The sequence below is a fragment of the Corvus moneduloides genome, chromosome 2 (assembly GCF_009650955.1).
Source record: "Corvus moneduloides isolate bCorMon1 chromosome 2, bCorMon1.pri, whole genome shotgun sequence".
Taxonomy (NCBI): Eukaryota; Metazoa; Chordata; class Aves; order Passeriformes; family Corvidae; genus Corvus; species Corvus moneduloides.
The window spans coordinates 96723624-96743963 of record NC_045477.1 but is presented as its reverse complement, the minus strand read 5'-3'; the positions used below and the strand labels follow the sequence as shown (position 1 = coordinate 96743963).

Sequence of the window (20340 nt, the reverse complement as noted above, 5' to 3'; positions counted from 1 at the left end):
GGAGCCCCACAACCCAGTGGTTTGTGCAGGGAAGCACAACTTAACATGACAGGGTGCACAATCTGTCTCCACAGGATCCACCTCATGTCTCACTCACAGCCCATCATTCACCCTGTGCCTTATCAGATCAGAGGTTTAGCCATTACACAACTAAAAGTTCACTTCCTCCATCTCAACTAAGCACCGTGGGGTTTCCACAAATGAGGAATGTTTTGAGTTATTGTCCCTTAACAGTTCAGTCTACTACGGTTACTTGAAATATTTCTGAAAAGCTGGCTGCGTATGCAGAGACGATGGCATTCCTGCCCTTTTCCTTTACACCGGAGATTTTGGAAATTTTTTTTTTATATCAATAAGACGTAATTTAGTTTGAAACCCTGATGTTTCTTTTAACCTTCGTTGGTAAACTTTAACAGCCTGTTTTATTGGCTGTGGGCAAGATTCAGTCTCGGGCAAACAATCACAGAATGTTTTCATGAGTTCCATTTGAGTTTAATTTCTTCTTTTACCTGCATGTTTTTTTATGTGCTTCATACAATTTTTCAAATAATCTAGTTTTATTCATCTTTCTCTCATGCAAAAATAAAAAAGAAGAAATACTGGTTGATATAAAATAAGTCAGAATTTCTGGTATAGTTATATAATTTACTCAGTATCCCAGTGGTGAAATAAATCAATTTCCAGAAGAGAAACAAAACACCATGTATGTTCAATCTTCATGTGTTCTGAAAAACTGAAGATCCATCTTGTCATATCTTAATGTGTGATGAATCACCTTTCCACTGGCTTGAGATTCTTTCCACTGACTACAGAGGGATCCCGGATCTTTATTGCTGACCAAGTTTTGAAGTTAGGAATTCTCTCAGAGTCAGTTTCACAATCAAAAGGAAATAAATGTTTATTTAGAGAAATTATGACAGTTTCTGACCTAGGTTGTTGCACATAAGTGCAACAACAAAATAGTAGGTGCTTCAGCTTTTCTGTTAAAACCACAAAGGATGTGAAGTGAGGGAAGAGGAGTACTTAGTTTGATTGGAAGTCTTTGTAGTACCTTACATTGATCTTCTGAACTTTGTCATCTCTATTTCCAAATGGACCTCTTTAAGGCTTCTGTCCCAGCTGTTCATTTGATAAGCGAAAAATACCAAAGGCAAACCAAACATTCTCTGAAGAAGAGTGTCAGCTCTCAGTGTGTTTAGATGCACAAATGCCAATTAACAGTTTAAAAAATTCCAATTTTAATTTTCCAGAGAAGTTTGCTCAAAAATTTAGGGAGTTGACCTCTTTAGAAAGAGAGAAGGCACTGACAACATTTGTGCATGTAAAGTTTCATTTTCTCTCTTACGTGATGAAGTTTGGTTTACCCAAAAATCTTGCTGTTCACTTGTTCAATTGCATCTATGGCAGGTTACCAATGAAAGATACTGGTTTTTCTCATGCTGTTATTTGTTGTGTTACTCTCTTCTGCTATCACAAATATAAACTCACTGAAAATAAAATAATTTTCATTTAAGTTTGAATTTTTCAGCATGAAATGTTTTGTACTCCTTTTTTTCTTCATCTTGCTTTTTAAAAAATATGTTTTCAGACAAAAGATGTATTTTTTTCAGAATGGGTTTATGTTCACCAGGTTTGTATGGCTGTAACTTCTTTCAGCAAACTACGCAGCTTAAATGGGCATTTCACTGCCATTCTGCAGTGTTGGCTTGGCTGATTATTTGTCTTTTGACTGGCTCAGGATCACCTTGCCTCTTTTGTCCCCTTTGTTCAAATGCTGACACATACCCATGTATATCTTTTTATGAGTAATCTCTTTACGTGGGCACCCACTCAGGAATATACAATAAACTTTCAGAAAGTATAAGTTTAATCAAGGTTAATCTCCGTCTTCTCTTACCCTGCAGAGAACACTTTTTGAGTATAAAGCATTGTATTGCCATAATCTGTCATGTTATGGATAGTTCACAAGATTTCAGCAAACTCTGTGCATGTGTCTTCCAGTCATTCCAGCTAATAGGAAAAGCTACAGGACAAGGTGGGCATGTTCTCTCTGTCTTTCACTGAATAGCTTTTTTCTAGATCCTGTACCATGTGCATAGTGGCAAGCAATCCAGAGAATTCAGTGATAAAACATGTGAAGATGAAATTTCATGTCACTCAATGAGAAGGATTTGAAGAAGCTACTCAGTGAAGAGGATCTTTGTGTTGGAAAGGGGCGTATAGATGCTTTGATGCAGAAGCAGACAAGTTTCCTTAAGAGCTGTAACATCTTAGTTTAACCATGTCCTGTGTAACTACATCACAGAAGTTTCTATAAGCTCATTCAAATTTATGTAGAGACTTTTTTTCTACACGGTGCTCTGTTAAACTAGAACTTGTCAGAAATTCATGCCGTGAATGAGGGACGTTGGAAATGGGTCAGGAGCAGTTAGACAAATACTTATGATGCCATGAAGATTTTTTGCCTTTTCTTTTATACCCTTGTTATACCTTTTTTGCAACTTCTGTATTATTAGTGATTTTTGCCTACATTCTTGGACTTGTTTGTCAAGCTGAGAGACTAAACATTTTAGAAGCTTCATAGTTAGGGATCAGTGTGCCCCAGACCCCAAGGTCCTCTCCAGAACACATTCTGTAAACCAAGATAGAACCATCCAAGGGAAGGCTCCTTGGGGAGGGGGGCTCACTTGAGCCTCTCATTGGGGAATCTTTGATAGATATGCTAATTAGTAAAACCTGTAATGTTATACTAGATCTTTTAGGGTGGGCATTTTTGCGCGGTGCATTTCGATGCGTGTGACCTGGATGTGTGCACCTAACGATCCTTAAAATAAATACCAAGGTAAAATCCCTTTTCCTCTTCTAACCATGTATGACTCTTGATTTTAAGACCAGGAAAAGGCATCACTTATTTAGACAAATATTTATCTATGAAAAAGTATTAAACACATGGTATAAGTTTGGTATTACAAAGTCCATAGGCTGCAAGTACTTGCAGCTGTGTACTGGGTGAAGTATTTGTACATTTCCCCCGTTTTAATAAACACTCTCTTGGTGTTCTCTGTTAGTTGCTGTTGGTAAGGGCACTAGAGAGGTTGAACTGTAGCTGTTTCTACATTTTTATTTCCAGGGTAATCTCATCCTAGAGGACAAAACAACCAAAGATATGCATATCAATTTCTGTTTCTCTTTTTTTGTAATCTTTATAATATCTTTATACTGTAAATGTTATCTTTAAGTTTCCAATGTCCTATTATAGGCAGGCTATAAAACTTTTTAAAATTTCATGTGATTAATGTAATTTTCAGTTTTTCAGTTACATCCACTTCAGTAAAATCATTTCAGAAAGTGACTTGTGTTTCGTTCATTTTTCAGATTTATCTGATTCACTGCATTACATTTATTTTCTCTTGCATATTGACACCAAAATACAAACAAAACACTGCTTATAGATGATAATAAAGACCCTGCCTTCCTGACAAACTGTCTTGTACTCGGACTTCAAATATGAACTCTTTTTTCCAGATACTCTTTCCTTTTTGTCTGCTTGTAAAGGCTTCTGAGCCTATTCTAAAGATTTGACTAATAACTAGTCAAGTGATTGAGCTCTAGCCCTGCAGGGTTTGGGTCATCTCTCTGGACTGGCACTGAGTGCTGAGTACCAGGATATTGTTGTGAGGTTATAAAAGGAAAGAAATCTGAACACAAGCTTTGCTTGCATGAAAACTGTTCAAATAGTCAGTGCGATGGCATGTATCACGGAGAGTGATAAAGCTCTTCCAAAGAGCACTCCTCCTTTTCCCCTCATAACTTCTTCACAGCATGGTGCTCAGGATTATTGTAGGTGAACAGCATTAACACTGTAGGATGTAGGTGTGCACCCAGGAACTGCAGCGCTGAAGGGGCAGTGCCTTCAGTGCTTCGGGGGAACCACCACTACTGTGTTCTGGGTGAAAGAGTTGACAGGCTACGATTGACACAACCCTAGTGTTTCTGCTTTCTCTGCCAGGCAAACTGCTCATTTCTAGCTGTAAAAAGGAAAGACTAAGTTTATTTAAAATTGTGCCAGTTCCACCCATTATGTGAGTGACATCAGAAGATTACAAGGATGAAGGCCAGGGGATTTTAGCTTGACATGACAATGTCAGTGATGAGTTATCTCATCAATTGTAGGAATGGGTGGAGGAGTTATTTGACTCTCCAAAATTTAGTTGTAGAGCTCCCTATACATGTAAGTATACATTTTATAAATACCCACCATGATTCATAAGTTGATAAGTATTTTACTAAGATGGGATTGCTGTTTTTATAGTCTACACATTGCTGTTTAGACTGTAAATAACTACTTCAAATTGCATTCCTGTATATCAGTGTTTTTACACAATTGTGTTAAAAGATACTTTGTAGAAGAAGTAAACATTTAAAATGTGTTTGTTATTAAAGTTGCTAGAAAAATAAGGACTTAAAGAGATGATAGACTAAATGTTATAGAAATAAATGTACCCTAAAATTGAATACCCTTGAATGCAGAGCAGAAAAAAAAGAAAAGTGTGTTGGAATGAATAAATGTGTACACTCAGACTCATCTGGGTTATTTCCATAGAGATTGCTCCAAGTGCCAACATGTGCAGTGCATCTGTCCAAAAGATTACAAGTATGGAAAGCAGCATTATAGACAGCAAACATATGGCAAAATGGAACCAGCTCTCTGATGATAAAACTGAATTTCAGATCCTGAATGAAATCTATGGTGGCAAATACTTGAAAAAAGGAGACACACAGAGTTTGCTGGCCCTTCTGTAGGTCACAGCTGAAAGATAAAATCCTGAAGAGTAAAGAGTATTTTAGCCAATAACTGCTGAATAGAAAGTACAAAAAGTAAAGCAAGAGTGTTTCTTCCTAGGAGAGGTCGTTAGCCTCAGAGGGCTTGTAGCCCTGTGAAGCCCTGTGCGTTCTTTGCTGCGTGACAATGCTGTTGAGTTCTGAATGGATAAGTTAAGGCATAATCTAGGGTGGGGAGCAGCTGCGGGAAATCAGTGGTCTGAAATGTAGAGTAAAAGTAATATATAAGCAGGCCAGTGCTAAGTATTTCAAATTTGTTAGCTTCCCACTTAGAATGTTAATTTTACTCACTTTTTTAGGAACACTGCACACTTGGCTGAGTAAGAAGCCTAAGACAAGGGTTTGAAACACTCAGCGGGGTGGGTTTTGTACACTAAGCACTCTGATAGCTAACTCACATGCATATGAGAACCAACTCTATTTGTAGAAGTGGCTCCACCAGAGAAGGAACTTGTAACTGCTAAGCGTTGTCACAGCTCTGTTTCTTTAACCTTCTACCCTGATACTTAGCAACAGTTATGGACAGACAGTTCTGTGTTATTGTGCTGTGGTGCACATCAATATCCTGCTGTGCTCAACCATGCTTTTATATTGTATGTTTCTGCTGATGTGTGTGAAGTTCTTGAAGACGTTAATAACGTACAGCAGCAACACTAGATCCTTTACTTGCAAGGTAAATTCTAAATCTGTTTTCCAGAGTCCTGTTTGTACATTTCAGACTCCGTTTGTTCTTACTAATAAGTGCTTAATAGCCATATCAAATGTTCCTCAGTTTTGAAAGATGTTCACTCTGATTAAGCTGAAAAAGCTAGAAAAACATTATGTTGTATACCAGGAAAAGATTTATGTTGCCAAAGCAGGTGAAAGAGATGGCATTGATATACCAGTTAAAGGAAACAAGGAAGGAACATGTCTTTGTATTTTCAGTTCTGTTTCACAATGTGTCCAACCATAAGGTTCTAAGTTCCTACAGGAAAAAAAAAAATCCAACTATATGATGAAGCTGTTTGCTGTGCACTGAGGCAGAGATGTGCCACAGTAATGCGGGAGTGGACCTGTGTCCAAGTAACAGTCTTTATGAAGATGAAAAGAACACTGAAGTTGTTATTTAGACTAGGAGCTAAAACTCAGTTCCTCAATCTCAGATAATAATAATGGGATGAAAAATAATGCTCCATCAAGATTCCTGGTTTTGTCTGATGAATATTCAGCACTTCAAGTGTACAATCGCATCAGTCTAATGTCAAGCCTCATTTAATTTAAACCACAAAGCTCATGGAACGTAAGAGTAGTGCTGTTGATACGATGGAGAAGGAAGTTTCCTTCTTCTGGGAGCCCCAGTTACCTGAGGCTCTTTTACTGTTGCAGCCATTAGGCAGCACAGAGACATTGCTTCCAGCACAGCTATAGACTGCCACAATAAAATTCCCTCTTTTACTTACAGATTTTAAAATACATCTTTTAACTCTGCGTGATTATGGAAAGTGTTAAATTTTATCTTCTTTGAAATGGATGAGAAGAAATCTGGCTTTTTACATCTGCTTTGCATCTTGGTGGTAACTCCACAGCCACGCTGTAGCATATTTCAGCCCTGGCCATGCCCTAGCAGGCATTTTTGCAGTTACCCACTTACAGTTCATGCAATGCTGTTCCTATCCTAGAATGTGAAAATATCCTGGGTATATATGGATAGAATGGCTCTTCCTCTCTTCCTTGGAAATAGAGAGTTTATCCTCTTCAAGCTGTAGGAGCACTCTATAACTGGTATTTGCAAAGTATCTAAATGAAAAAAGCCCTCTAGGTTGTTTTGGTTTTTTAACATTTCTTCTGACTACAGGATCAAACATAAATTTGGTGGGTATTCAAAACCATTGGTTATTGACAGCACTGCTCTTTATGGTCTCCTGCTAACACTGTGAGTGGAATCCATATGGATGCGTACTTTAAAAAGAAAAAATTACTTGGGAGCAGTGTTTTGAGCTGCCATATGCATGGATCCTGTGGTCCAATCCATATTTTTGCTCTTTCTCACTCATTGTGAAATCTGATTTTGAAAGAGCTATGGGATTGAAATACAATTGGAACTGTGTGTGTTTATTGTCTCCTGGTGCCGGTGGTGAGTTGGTCTGAAGGCAGGCCATAGGTGACAATGGAATTATGAACATAGGTGTTTTAAGGATATGGGCTTGTGTTAAACCTGATGCAATATATAGTCATCATTAAGTCAGTTTAAAACAAACTATTTTATCTCAGAGTTGCAGGAGTTTAAAGCATGTACACGCCATGACTCACAATAACTTAGCTGATGGGTTCTAATTCATTAAATTACCTCAGTTTCATCGTGTGGTGTGGTGTGCCAGTCCTGAGGTTTTTATCAGGCACGTTAAACATTTACCCATGGAGTGGGATCTATGCCAATAAGTTCTTGAAGAATCTGAACTATTTTATGTACCTGTTTCTTTTGCTAGAAATGCTTTGGATTTTCACAGCAACTGTAGGTCACAACTAGACATTGCATGTACATTGATGACACGTGGATGTCAGATGGAGTTTATTTGTGTATAATTCAGTGGATTATATTGCCAACTATTAGGTTATTTATTCTTTCTAAAAGGTGGCAATCTCTTTAAATATAGTGACAGCCTGGAAACTGCCCCTTCAATGCAATCTTTTACTTTTTCTGTTTCAGTGACAGAAGACTTTTCCTCGCATGCCAAAGAAGTTCTGCAAAAGCACTGCTGTTATTCATATGTCTTAAACTGTGAAATATTAAAGTTTTGATCCTGCACAATTAGAAATGTATGCTCTGCAATTTAGGGGGACAAAATAAACTGGAAATATTTGTGTCAGTTCAGAACAAATTTCACAGTTGCATACAGAACTCTGATGTTCTGTAACTTTTTGTCATATATATAATTAGATACGTAAGTGTAAAGACTGCTTAAGGTAGCAGTTTCTCAAAGAAGATGAGAGTTATGATGTGATCCTTCTGGTTTTATGTTTTCCCTAGCCCTGAAAAGAATAATAAGTAACAGAAAATAAAATTGTTTCTTGTTGCAGCCTTTATCCTCATCTCTACTCAAGAGCATACATTAACTTTAGAAATCCTGAAGACATCCTTCTTTTTAGAGATCGCTTTGATGGCTATGTCTTCATTGATAATAAAGGTTGGACTATTTGTAAGATATTAAATGTGTATATATACATATACCATTTCAGAGCATCAACTTGCTTCCTTTTTGCTAGTTATGCCATTATTTCCTCACTATGCAGTTAATTACATAAATATATATTAACATTTAGCACTTAAAAGATAATAAAGGTCAAAAAATATTTGTCCATGCAGTCTTGCTTGTCTGTGCAGTGTGCATGCTTTATGTGCATTCTTGTACTTTAGGCAATGCACTATCAAGGTCATACAAAGAAAATTACCTTATACAAGCTTCACAATTCATTACAACAGTAACTGAACACATTGTGAGCATGAATTTTTACATCTTCAGCGTTTCTGAGATAAAGTTTGCCACTTACTCCTGTTTGGAAAAAGCAAGAGGAAACCATCAACATTTTGGTTGCCCACTTTTAGGACATGTAGAGATTGAATTTTTAGGGACTTTGCAGACATCTTGAGTTGAGTTCCAAGAACAAGAATGGCAAAATTGATAGCCAGTTTTAAAATATCCAGTCTGCAAAAGTTTGCCCAACAGTAAAGAAAAAGTCTATATTGGTGTGGTTAAATCTAGGTCTCCTGCAGGAGTATGAAACTGCCATCAGTAAGTGGTTTAGCAGAACTTTAGCAGTTCCTTGCCTCATTCAGGCATACCTTCTGTAAAAAATTGCATAGCTTATATAAAGTAGACATAGATTTGTGGGTCTCTTTATAGACATTTTCTATTCTGTACACTCAGTGTTACAGAGGTCCTGTGAAAAGTAGTCCTGCCCACTCTTACTAGAAACTGATCTCTAAAGAAGCTGTCTGTCAAATGAATTCCTCTTCAGCATTTCCTTCCTGAGGTGTTTTATTTGCTTCTAATATCCCTCAGATTTTGATGGTTTTTGTAGAGATGAAGAACAACACATTCCTATCACATCTGTGTTTCCCAGATTTCAGATTCTGGGTGTTTTAAGATTAAAAACTAGAAAGAAGTTAATTTTATGATTCTGCTAAGACTTTACTTTGCCTAAATTTGCCACATTCTTCAATATTATGCTGTACTGAAGCCAGAATACTCTACAAAACTGAGCTTGGACACAGTTGGCCAGCTTGGCATGATTGCTTGTGCAAATAAAGAGCACAAGATTTGATCAGAAGTGCCCTCTGGTGAGGCATGTGGCAGCATTGCATTATGAGGATAAAACTGAAACAAGGATTAGCAGGTTCAATAAGGTTAACAAATGGTCTAGCAGATTGAAGACAAGTTTTCAGTGGACTTGAGCAAAGTGTAATCTTGAGCATGCTGCAAGTGGAAACCAAGTGAAATTCAAAACCCACACACAGTTCTGATTCCAGTCTGAAGAAGAAGCCAGTGTTTAAGGCACAATTCAAAGCAAAGAATCCCTGCCAGTAAACACAGGAGTTGCATAGTCCATCATAAACAGAGAAGTTTTGCACAATTCTACATGCTGAGTTTTATAGTTGTGGTTCTGAAAGGAGATGCTTTGTTTTTTATTGCATGTTACCCAGCATTAATTTATTTTTTAAGCTTTTAGCCAACAAAGCTTTAGAAAAGCAACTTGACAGTTTCACATTGATTTCCTGGTAGTACTTAATCACTTGTCAGACTGAGATTTTGTGATAGCTCTTTCTAATCAATGTCTGTGAATAATTAAAAGGGAACTATAAATGCAAGAATTTTATTGTGCAATAGTAGTCATCCTCATTTTCACAGTCTTGTCAGCATATCCAAATAAAATAAAATTTTTTTTTTAAAATTTAAAATATCTCTACATGTAACTTTTCATTAGAAGTTCAGGAGTGAATTGTAGAAACAATTACTTTTGTTTTCACATAGGACTGCTCAACATGTCTTCAAGAGTTTTGAAAACCTTACTTGATGGTAGGGAATGTTTCTCCCCCTCAAAAAATTAAGGATTGATTTCTTTTAAGGTTTGGAATATCCTGCAGTGGTTGAATTTGCTCCATTCCAGAAGATTTCAAAAAAGAAGCTGAAGAAGAAAGATGCCAAAGCCGGAAGCATTGAAGATGGTAAACATCTTTTTTTGACATCACAGTGAAAATTTCTGTTATGCATTTCAAAGTGTTAACATAATTCAAAAATTTTTCTTCACAGATCCAGAATATAGGAAATTTTTAGAGAGTTACTGTGCTGATGAAGAGAAGATCTGTGCCAATCCTGAGATTCTTTTGGGAGAGATTGAGGCCAAAACAAGGGAACTTATTGGTCTGTTTTCTTGATTTTTCTTATTATTGAGAATATTCAATATCTTAATTTTGTATTTTTATGATATTATCTGCAAGAGCTGACCAGTTCAGTCTAACATATGACCTGTTCAGATTTATATTACCACAGTTAAATATTATCCAGCCAAGTAGTAGCACTAAACCTCTTAAGTCTCTGTGCATGGAATCACTTGGCTTCACTTGAACTTTTGCATGCACACACACTGGCTTCAGAAATAGGTCCTTAATAATTCTGAATACTTACAGATGTATTAGTAGGTGGAAGATTTATTTTTAAAATACAAAATAGCTGAATACTTAACAATTGATCCCTGATATTAGCTGCTTTTTTTGAGAAACATGAAATGATCTCTCTCTGTTCTCACGGTCAAGATTCTGGAAAAGCTCTGAAAGTAAGGCAACACCTTGTTTTCTGTATGCATGCAGCATGATTTCCACAGTCCTGGGGGGAATTTTAAGTAAGGTCAGCACTGAAATCTTCAGTGCTGGTATGCTGTTTTCAGGATGACATGCAATTTTGATGTATCTTCAAGTGATAACATGCAGAACATTTAGTCTTTCCCTAGGTGTGACAATTGAGTAGGAAAAAAAATTGACCTTTGCTGTTACTTATTTACAGTGAAAAAGTGGCCACTTCTTTTGATTAGATTCATAGAATCATTTAGGTTGGAAACTTGCTGTTTAAGAGCATCAAGTACAACCATTAACCCAACAGTGCCAAGTCCTCCACTAAACAATGCCCCCAAATGCCACAACTGCACATCTTTTAAATACCTCCAAGGACAGTGACTCCACTATTTCCCTGGGCAGCCTGCTCCAGTGCTTGACAGTCTTTTGTGAAGAAATTTTTCCTAGTTTCCAATATAAACCTGCTCAGTTACATCTTGAGGCCATTTCCCCTTTCCTCTCACTTGTTACTGCTGTTTGGGAGTTGACTGGAGAAATTTGGAACTGTAACAATTTAGAGGAAATGGATATGGACATTTAGATAGCTCTGTTAACTTCTGTTGCTGTTTTAGATGAGGAAGTCACCCAATAATTTTTATTTACCCCAGATCTTCCATGGTATTTGACAGCAGAGTAAAGGCAGTAAAAAAATTTTAGTTAAGTTTGCAATTTACAAAAAGTTTAGAGTTTCAAGAAGATTTATTAATTTAAAAATATTCTATCAGTGAAGATTATTAATCTTGAGAGTTGCAGATTTCTGAGTAACAATACTGACTGAAGGCAGCTTTACATTAAGACTTTTAGTGTTTTGTTTCTGTTAAATCAGAGGAAATCAAACTAGTTGCTTTATTTTTCCTGCCATTCAAAGCTGTGGCCATTGCTATCAACACAAAGATTTCTTCATCAGGTAGCGTGTTTATAGCAAAATTATGTGAGGGTTTAGCTGTGTGTCCAGTTTCAAAGGTGTTACTCCTGCTGATGTCAGTGAAGGATGTGCCCGAGACTTTGCTGGCAGAATTGAGCCTTACATGCTCAGCATTTCTCCATGAAAAGTTACTGCAAACCAGCATGTTTTGTGCATCGTGCCAGATGCGCTGGCTGATCAGTTTCCATGTGACAGAGAAATATAAAAGAGATTTTCTCTATAGCGAGATGAAGATAAGCTCTTTTTTCTGTTTTCTTTGTAGAGAGCAAGATAAAATGTAAAGTTTTGCTGACACAGCTCGTCATTTAGTAATTTATTTTCTTTTAAAGTCTCTTAAACATATTAAGAAAATGCTCTTAGATTTGCATTTGCAGTAAGGCCCATAAATAAGGTGGGTAAGATTCAAGTTTGATAAACACTGTATTTTTCCCACCTCTTTTGATAGTACTCATCACACTGCCTCTCTCCCTTGAACTTCAAGTTAAAATTTCTCATTAAACTTCTTGCACTACAGCCTTAGTCATGACCAGGGTCACATTCTGGACTCTCAGTGCAGCTTATCCTTTCCCCAGACCATCCAGTTACGATTTGTGATGTCTTTCAGCCTGTAAAGGTACCCAGAGGCAGCCACTGCTCAGACAGGGTAACTTAGGGAGGAGGAGAGAGAAGCAAAACTCAGATCTGGGGGACTGGAAGGGAGGGCTCTGGGGACCTAAAACTTGTCCAAAATTATGGGCAGGTGGGGAGGATGGGGAAGCATGGAAAATCTAGGGATAGAGGGAGGAAAATAGCAAATCAACAATCTTTATTGGTTGTTGATTTCTACCAATGAATGGGTTGCCCCCAGCATAATCCGACTTTCAATGCAAAAAGATTTAGATGATTTTGGGATATGAATTGTGTCTAGATTTTGGCTACGTCATTTCAAATTTCTTGAAAACTTTTTTAATTTCTTCCCTTTTTTTCTTTCAAATTTTGTCATGCATTTCAATAGGGAATGTTGTTCTGTGGTTCGAGAGAAAATCCTATGCATAGTGTAAAGCAATTTCAAGTAGTAAACATTTCCTAGTCTGGGGCATCTGAAACTGACAAAATTTGTTGTAGCTACTCACAGCTGTACATACAAGCTGAATTCAAGTCTGAATTCAGTACAGACAATCATGAATAAAGAATTTGATAAAGAACATGATAAAGAATTTGGTGATGTTCTCCAAGTTTTTGTAGAATTTGGGGATTGTTCAGGTAACTTGATTTCAGAGTGTGGAGACAGCTCTGTAATAAAAGAATGGCTGTGTGATCCAGTAGATGAGACCTTTTATTAGCAATTTGGGAAGGCAGAGTTTTACTGAATCTGCTGATACTTTGCTATGTAACCTGGGACAAACTGCTTATCTCTTATTCCTTCTGTTTTCCCATGGAAAGGTGAATACTAATGTCAAGTAAATGGAAATGTTATATGAGACTGAAAATGCTTCCTTCATGATGTACTTTGAAAACTGGGATTAAAAACTGCTATGTGAGATTACAGTAATGTGGGCTGTATATGAACAACAATATAGCTAGGTTTTGATGTACAAAAGTAAAAAGTAGGAGTAGATTCTGAACACATTTCTTTCTTTTTTGGTGAAATAACCATTCAGTGAGCAAGAGAGAAAAGCCATTCTCTTGAACTGAAAGGATATGATCTTTAATTATAAACATCAAATAATCATGCAACATATTTCTGTTGCTTCTAATGCTATCAGCAAAAAAGCAACGAAGTGTTTCTGAAGTAGAATGATGGGAATGCCTTCAAAAATACATGAAACAAATAGGTTTATCAATGATTCAGCTCCCTTTCAGATAAAGCTAGAAAAAGGGGGTTAATACTAAAGTAAAGAAATGAGTACATTCTAGGAGTTGAACACTATATCACAAATTTTTTGTGTTTTAGCTAGAAGAACAACACCCCTTTTGGAATATATTAAAAATAGAAAATTAGAAAAGCAGGTACGTTCAGACTTTTGCCTGAAGTTCCACATTTATGTTTCATGTAGTTTTCCGTTGGACTATTTACAATTAATCATTATTGAACTCTTCAGAGAATACGAGAAGAGAAAAGAGAAGAACGGAGGCGGAGAGAATTGGAGAAGAAACGTTTGCGGGAGGAAGAGAAAAGGAAGCGCAGAGAAGAAGAAAGACGTAAAAGAAAAGAAGTGGAGAAGCAAAAGAAAATTTCTGAAAAAGAAATAAGGATCAAGGTAACTGAGATCAATGAAAAAAAATTATTCTTCTTTTGAAGTTACCCAGAAGTTCTTTGGTATCTCAGTATTTATTTGGTGTACAACAGCATGGTGTGGAGACACCAAACCAATTTTGACAGGAAGGGAAAGTAATGTAGGGCTTTGACCAAGTGTTGTTTGAAAGTGTGACTGACGGCCTTACCTACCATGATGTGCTGGTGCAATTACAGCAGGTAACTCGGATATCTTTAGACAACTCTGCTGCATTCTATGCCAACATCTGTGCCAGCCTGTTGGAAGATTATTGTGGGTTTGATCCCCATATGGGCCATTCACTTAAGAGCTGGGCTTGATGATCCCTGTGGGTCTCCTCTAACTCAGAAGTTTCTGTGTTTCTATGAAACATGGCTTTAACGCTTTCTGTCATGCAAATCTTCATTTGGCCGTGTGTGCAGGGACACATGTTTATGTTTATGCTCAGAACTGATGTATTTTAATTGTATGCTTTAGCCAAGTTATAGCAAAGTCTTGCTAATATCAGGTTGCAGTGTCTTTCAACAATCTGAATGGATTTTAATGGCATCACTTAGGAGGGTGCTATGTAGTCAGACCATATAAAACCATCTTATTTGTATAAGATGACATAGCTTAAACTATTCATCTGAACTAAATTTTGTGTTATTGGAAATGCTTTGTAGGCTGTTTTGAAGAGGAAATTCGGTATAAGAATCTGTAACATGAAGCAAGAACACACAGACTTGACTCAGATCTAGTGATGGTGAGGAGCCACAGAACTGTGGACATCTTTCCTCGTTTCTTCTTGGAAAACAGTTTTCTTCACCTAAAAGTATAAAAATAGTAAATTCTGAAGCTGAATTACGTGTTTTCCATATCTGGGCTTAAAAAAAATACTCTAGAAGTTCAGAAGAAACGGGGCTTAATCCTTAAAATATATTACCCAAAATTGCTTGTCCAAAAAGCCGCAGTATTTACAAAATATCTGTGGTAATATGAGCCTGAAAGCTATTTCTATCCCTGAAAGAAAAGGAAAATATTACCTGAAAGAAACATTATAGAAGTTTTCGATTTTGGAGAAGAATAACCTGTGCTCATTTCAGAAATGAAATGGTAGAACGAAAAGACTGAGATGTTCTGCCTAGAATTGATAGGTTAGGGTAATAATTTGAGACAGTTAGTCCTTCTGTAAAGATTATTCCTGTAATACTATACACTGCTCAAACCCTGTGACGGTTGCTATGAAAGGAACAGACTTCTTGAAAATCCTAATCTTCAAGATGAAAATGTAATTACTTCCTTTCTGCTAATATCATAAGTTTTTCTTCAGTCTGTATTTGTGTCAGGGTGTACTAAGGACCTACTTCTACATGCCTGTCTATCCCAAGTAATTCATGTGACACAGATTTTATATATAATATTTCAAGGAGTGAAGTATTAATCCTGCTCTCTTTGTAGTATTGTAGAGGTTCTGCTTCTTATTTTATGGGCAATGACACTGAGCTCTGTTACATGATTTCTAAGAAACCATAGACCATAATAATGCCTTTATATTTATAACTCAGGAGAGAAGAGTAGGTAAGTGCTTTGAGAAGAATAGGTAAGTGCTTTCTCCAGTATTGTCAGCATATTTTAAAGTATGCAGTTGAATGCCTGTTAATGACTGTTACTTCACTCCTTACCAAAAGTAAACCACCCTTCTAAAATAACTTTAAATTTCATACTTTGTAAAATACATTCCTCGTGTGTAAATAAGGTATCTCCAATCTTAACAGGTTACTGATATATTTAATACTTGTTAAAATGTCTGTACAACAGAGGAGAGTATTTTTGCATCATAATATAAACAAATATCTCTTAGCTTCTCAAGAAGCCTGAAAAAGGAGATGAACTGGCCAGTGAAAAGCACAAAGACAAAGGTGAAGAAGCTGACATTGAGGAAAACAAATGGGATAAATCACCTGGATCTGGGAGTATAAAATCCAAATCTTTGGAGAGTTCACTAAAAGAACTTAAGGAAAAGTAAGTAATATTTATCTTTTAGACTTTTATTTAGATCCTAAATGCTTTCATCCCAAGGCTTAAATGTAAGTGGTGCATTAATAAGATGTTCTGTCACCAAAGAACCAATTTCATTCTGTGTGCGAACAGATCTCTTTCTGTTTTTTTGGTAAAAGGTGTTTTGTAAGAATTTATTGACCTGGTGGCAGTATTAGTGGATGCAATTTGTTATTGCTGAAATGCTATGAAATCCCAGATTGCAAGGTTTTCTGCATGAAAAGTCAAGTCATTCAAGTCATTCTGTTGTTATTTCACCCGTTCCCCATCAAGAGCTCAGGTACGGCTCTCCTTCCATCACTGATGTCAAAGACTGAATTGGCTATGATGCCATGCTTTTCCTTCACACTTGGGTTGGCTGCAATAAACATATAAATGTGTTTGATAAATGGAGCAATGGCAAAATAGGGACGGTGTGAATGAAAGCCTTATGATAGATACATGCAGAAGGCTGTCTCTATTTCCTAATGCCTTTTGTGTTACATTTGCTGTGGTAGGAACAAGAGGCATAGCTCAGTTCTATTACTGCTGTAGCCTGGAAGTAACCCATCTTACAAGTGTTTTCAGCAGTTGGTTCTCTTTCTTGTCCTTTGGCACGTGTGTCCCGTCGCAGGCAGGATTTACCCATAAGATATATAAGATAAATAGATTAAAAAAAGATGCATGTTCTGAATGTTCCTGAAAATTTCCATGTCCTGTTCTCTAGTAGAAATTGAAAATATTCAACAACTTCTTTGTTGATGCTCTTCAAGAAAGGAAAGAACAGGCTCAACAAAAACATTTGCAGGGGCAAATCAGTTGTTTGCTACTCACAGAATCTTTTAGGTTGGAATGGACCTTTAAGATCATCGAGTCCAACTGTTAACCCAGCACTGCCAAACTGCCACTATAAACCATGTCCTTAAGTGCCATGTCTGCGTGTCTTTTAAATACCTCCAAGGGTGGTGACCCCACCACTTCCCTGGATTTTTATGCATTAAACCTCTGATGGTGCCGTGTAACATTGTTTGCTATTGATCCTGTAAGTTTAATAAGGCATTAATGTAGATTTTGCTTGTGAAAAACAGAATCTGTTTGGCTGCACAGGTACAGTAAGCATTATCTTGTGTTTCCAAGTGCTGATTTCATCTTGATTATTAGTGGGTATGTAGCAAGCTATGAGCTCATTGAGATTTAAAGTTGAAACTACCTTGTCACTGACTCAGAAATCAGTAATAAACTGTAACTGCTGACTCTACCTGCAGGAGACTGAATTGCCTGTTTGAAACCATGTCAAAGGTTGGTAGTAATAGCTTCCTACCACAAATCAAAATCTCAGTAGGTTCATAAGTGTACATGGTCAAATACAAATTTGAAACTACACCAAACAAATGTGCTTCACTGCCTTTACTTCCATTCATTTCTGCTTTCTCTGACTGTGTAGTTTTTTCTTCTACCTATACTCTGTAATTGTTTACCCTGCCACTTTCACTCTTACCTGCCTGTTCACTGTGCCTGAATTTTAGGGAGCTACTTTAACCACTCTTTGAATAGGAGTTTGTATCCCTGTCACCTGCCTGCCTTCAGGCACAGCCATTCCTTCCTCCCCCACAGTAACGGGCAAGGGAAGAGATAAGTTCCAGGCAATGCTACAGCAACAAATTGAGGGGGTCTTTTTGGCTTTTTGGAAGGTCATACCCTGAGTCTTGCTAGGACTTGGAGTTAGTGTCTGAAATAGCATATTAAACATGAAACAAAGCAACTTACAACCACATATCCCTTGGTAGCTAACATAGTATTTTATATAAATGTATCCATGCTACAGGTACAGAATCTGTGTAATTGTGATTGGTTCAGGTGTCTGTGACAGCTGGGACGTTGCTTCTACTTGGTGAATGTGTTATGCTGACACAAGCTCAATCTTGCAAAATGCTAAATAATTTACCTCTCATTCAGGTTCTGCTCTGACTTCCAGCTCTTCCTGAGATGGGGAACCTCTTTTGGCAGCCTCCCTAATCCCCAGACGCCAACCAATTTCACAGTTATATTAAAATATCACTGTTATATTAAAAAAAAAAAGTTACCTATGTAGATACACCTTTATTTGTATTAAATAGTTCTAAATGAGAGTTATCACTATTTGATCACTACACCATTAAAAAATCTCCATCCTCTCTGATTCTATCTGCAGTTTCCCAAAATCTGCGCAGACTATCAAAAGTAACTTGCTGTTTCAATTTTAAGTATTTATACATATGTCATAAAAAGAAAGTGCCTATGTTTGTTCCTTTTGAAGTTCAACCTATTTTGTAATCTTTCTTCATTATTTGCAGTTTGACCATATGAGAGAAACACCCACTTGCTGAACTGGAACAATGAAGTGAATAAGAGAGCTGAGAATTTTATCAGACAGGCAGCAAAATGGGACCAATAGTCTTTATAATATAAACCATTTACAGCATAGCAGAAATTAAGTATCATGTTGTGGTAAGGTAATGGTCTTTGCCTAAATAAAATACGCAAAGGCAGGCTAGATTACTTGGAGACACAATAAACAAAAGCCTGGAACATAAGTATTTATTTTCACAAATGTCTTCTGCAAGTTATGATGTCAGTAAATAATTTTTGTTATACAGAGACATAAAATTTACAAATTGATACATGATATCTGCACAATTCCTTCAGATCCTGAATGTTCCTGTTCAAGGGAATACTTACATGCATGACTCTCCTCAACACCAGGTGACAAGAGCTAATAGTGCAGCATGTGTTTACGTGAAGGGTATTGGGGAACTATTGATAGGATTTCAAAGAGGGGTAGAAGGTGAAGAATGGGCCTTCCACAACAGTTGCACAAAAGCTTGGCAAGGCTTTGTCTGCTATTCTGAACTGAATGCATGGTCAAGGGCTGGACATACATGGGTGAGACATTCAGCATATAACCCCTTTGTAATGAGAAGAAAACAACCTTGCCATATAACTTACCTACACACTGCTGAAGTCAAAGGGAGGCTTTGCCTTGTATCCTTCTGTAGCTCCTTTTCACTGTTAATTGCTTGGATTTTCTTTCTTTTTGTACATACTCATAGGTCACAAAATGATAGTGACAAAGAGCAAAGAGATTTGGAGAGAAGATTTCGAGAAAAAGAACCTGAAAGACAAAGGTATCGATTGGATGATGGCAGAAAGCATAGAACTCACTATGAGTTTGACAAGTTTATGAGAAGGAATGAAGAAGAGCTGAAATGGGGGAAAGGATACAACCAAGACAGAGGAAAGAAAGGGAACTACAACTACAGCTTCACTGTGGAGGCAGTAGACAAACTGGGTAAAGAGGACAAGTGTGATGACATGGCATCCAAAAAGGAGCGCATAAGAAATAAGGTTCTTTTATTCATTTAGGATAATATTTCATTAGTTAAATATGGTTCAAGATCACAGGTTTTAATTTCTGCAAACTCAGCATAAAGATTCTTTTTCAAAAAAATTCTTTATCTCACTTTCAGTAAAACCCAGACTTCTTTCTGGGTTGTTGTCAAAGGACAACGGCAGTTTAAATAAGGTTACAGGTCTTGCTCATTCATCTTCATGATATATAGAAGACTTTCTGTCTTTATTTCAATCCTACCATTTTAAGAACACTATTCTTGGAAGCCTTGCATTTTATAGGTGTATTAAAAATTGTTACACTTCTGATCTGTCATGAAATTTAAAAACTGTGGCATATTAGTCTTTTTAAAATGTACTTCCATTACTCTCATATAGTAATTATATTATGGATTTGGCAGGCATTGCTTAGTAGAGCAACAATAAGAATTTAAATAAATAGCTAATTCAGAGAGTGTGAATGTATGGATTTTTCAGTATTGCCTACCTGCCAGTATGAAAGGGCTGTCATTTCATCAGGATAAATTTATCCTCCTGGCTGTTGTCAGGGAAAGAGCAGATGCAGGTGTGAGCAGGGCCTGTGTATCAGGGTGTGTAGTAGAGCTGTTCCTTATTGTATCCCAGAGATACGTGTATCATTTTTCTCAGGCTGGCTGATTTCACGGATGTGCCAGATTCTTTTCAGGATGTGGCTCTCCTTGTCAGCCCCGTTCTCTCTCTCTCTCATGATCCTAGATTTTCAACAAAAGATGACCAAAACACCATTAGCATAGAAATTTATTCTGCATGTGAAACTCTTCTTTCAAAGCAAGTGACTGATCTGTACTGTGGGCTAAGGCTGACAATAGTAAACTGGTCACATGCAGAGTGAGTCTGCATGGAGCGTGCAGGGAACAAGGGCAGGTGGACTCACTGTGCATGTTGAGGAAATCATCTGGCACAAACACAGAAAGCCTGGTGTGCCCCGCTTTCTTTTTGTGCAGAGGTCAGCTGGGCAGGATGGGTAAGATTTATCTGCATTTGCACATTAACCACTTTCCTTA

General features: G+C 37.1%; 1 protein-coding gene across 9 annotated transcripts in view; it reads left to right on the top strand.

The window, feature by feature from the left end:
- UPF3A (UPF3A regulator of nonsense mediated mRNA decay) overlaps positions 1-20340 on the top strand; it is a 29177-nt gene that overhangs the window by 5444 nt on the left and 3393 nt on the right. For 2 of the 9 annotated variants that reach the window (XM_032100475.1, XM_032100473.1), the window contains exons 3-9: positions 7903-8009; positions 9950-10048; positions 10134-10244; positions 13570-13625; positions 13718-13876; positions 15735-15895; positions 19000-19294. In XM_032100475.1, coding sequence (XP_031956366.1) covers positions 7903-8009; positions 9950-10048; positions 10134-10244; positions 13570-13625; positions 13718-13876; positions 15735-15895; positions 19000-19294 — 988 coding nt within the window. Of the gene's footprint in view, positions 1-1904; positions 2036-6679; positions 6758-7902; positions 8010-9949; positions 10049-10133; positions 10245-13569; positions 13626-13717; positions 13877-15734; positions 15896-18999; positions 19295-20340 lie in introns of all 9 variants that reach the window. The other 7 variants (XM_032100476.1, XM_032100477.1, XM_032100474.1 and 4 more) reach the window with 5 other exon arrangements.